Here is a 1,936-nt window from a genome sequence, read left to right as displayed (position 1 = left end):
CACACACACACACAGTTGTAATTCATCTTAAGTCACCAATACAAGTTCAAATGAGACGGAGACGAGCAGCGAGGCCACGCGCAGTTCTGGTTAGTAATATTACCCAGGCACGCCAACCACTGCACCACGGAGCCTAAGAATCGTGAGGAAACTACAGGAAATCTCTACAACAACAACAACAACAACAAATACTACTACTACTACTACTAATGCTACTTACATTTTGGAGTTCCTGCCACTACTAACACTACCACCACTACTATTACTACCACTGCTATCAACACACACACACACACACACACACACACACACATAATCTTATCAGCTACCTCCAACACCCCATTCCCACCCCCTTTCCTTCCCTCCCCCTCTTCCTTCACCCCACTCCTTCTTTCCTCACGCCCCCCTTCCTCCCCCCTCTACAACCCCCCCTATACATTCTTTACCCCCCATCACCCCTCTCCCCTTTCCACCCCCCTCCAACACCCCCTTTTCCTTCCCTCTCCTTCTTCCTTCACCCCCCTCCTTCTTTCCTCACGCCCCCCTTCCTCCCCCCTCTACATTCTTTACCCCCCATCACCCCTCCCCTCTTCCACCCCCTTTCCTTCCTTCTCCCCCTTCCTTCTTTCCTCCCCTTCCTCCCCCTCTACATTCTTTACCCCCATCACCCTCCCTCTTCCACCTTTCCTTCCTTCTCCTTCCTTCTTCCTCCCCTACAACCCCCCTATACATTATTTACCCCCATCACCCTCCCCCTTTCCATCCCCCAGAAATTCCTCCGTAACACACTATCTCTTTTTTACAGCAAAGGAAGCAGGTCAAGGAAGAAAAAAACACTGCCCCTGTAAAAGTGTAGCTATGGATGAGTGGCCAAGAGAGAGGTCAATTTCGGGTGGAGAGGTGTTGTGATACTTAAAAGAGGTCAAGTTGTAGGTGGGAGGAAATACAGACGAAGGACTTGAGGCTGTTCATGAATTTACCGCGGTGAAGGGGATGAAGGAGTGATGCTGCTGGTTAACTCTTGCATAAGGAATTTGGACAGTATAGGGATGAAAGATTGAAGATGCTGGTTAACTCTTGCATAAGGGATTTGGACAGTATAGGGATGAAAGAATGAAGATACTGATTGACTCTTGCATAAGGGATTTGGACAGTATAGGAATGAAAGAATGAAGCTGCTGGTTGACTCTTGCATAAATGATTTGGACATTAGCTATAGAGATGAAAGAATGAAGATGCTGGTTAACTTTTGCATAAGGGATTTGGACAGTAGAGGGATGAAACACTGAAGATGCTGGTTAACTTTTGCATAAGGGATTTGGACAGTATATGGATGAGAGATTGAGGATACTGGTTAACTTTTGCATAAGGGATTTGGACAGTATAGGGATGAAAGAGTGAAGATGCTAGTTAACTCTTGCATAAGGGATTTGGACAGTATAGGGATGAAAGATTGAAGATGCTAGTCAACTCTTGCATAAGGGATTTGGACAGTATAGGGATGAAAGATTGAAGATGCTAATTAACTCTTGCATAAGGGATTTGGACAGTATAGGGATGGGTTAGAGTAGAGAGTCGTGTGCAGCGGGGCGATAGGAGGGGTGGACGCATACAGTTAGCAAGTTCAGAAGAGCAGTCAGCAGGAAAATATCGACAGAAGATAGAAGGAAACGACTACTACTACTACTACTACTACTACTACAGTACTGCTACTACTATTACTACTGCTACTACTACTACTACTACTACTACTACTACTACTACTGCTACTACTACTATATCGTTTTTCTATCCCTTTCTCCCCTCTTTTCAAATCTAACCAACACCTCCTCCTCCTCCTCCTCCTCCTCCTCCTCTCCTCCTAACCCCTCCTCCTCCTCCTCCTCCTTCTTCTTCTCCTCCTTTCAAGTTGCATTCTTCCTCAATTTTTTCGCTT

At 45.9% G+C, this 1,936-nt stretch overlaps 1 protein-coding gene across 4 annotated transcripts in view; it reads right to left on the bottom strand.

Moving 5' to 3' along the window:
- Window positions 1-1,936, bottom strand: part of LOC127006385 (uncharacterized) — a 44,437-nt gene that overhangs the window by 31,190 nt on the left and 11,311 nt on the right. For 2 of the 4 annotated variants that reach the window (XM_050876329.1, XM_050876330.1), the window contains exon 1: window positions 221-301. The exons of the other annotated variants lie outside the window; for them this stretch is intronic. In XM_050876329.1, the coding sequence (XP_050732286.1) occupies window positions 221-222 (2 nt within the window). In that variant the 5' untranslated portion in view covers window positions 223-301. Of the gene's footprint in view, window positions 1-220; window positions 302-1,936 lie in introns of those variants that run through there. 4 annotated transcript variants of the gene reach the window in all.

The sequence above is a fragment of the Eriocheir sinensis genome, chromosome 32 (genome assembly GCF_024679095.1).
Source record: "Eriocheir sinensis breed Jianghai 21 chromosome 32, ASM2467909v1, whole genome shotgun sequence".
In the NCBI taxonomy this organism is placed as follows: Eukaryota; Metazoa; Arthropoda; class Malacostraca; order Decapoda; family Varunidae; genus Eriocheir; species Eriocheir sinensis.
Note: the sequence above shows the minus strand (reverse complement) of the source record. Positions and strands in the feature narration are given on the sequence as shown.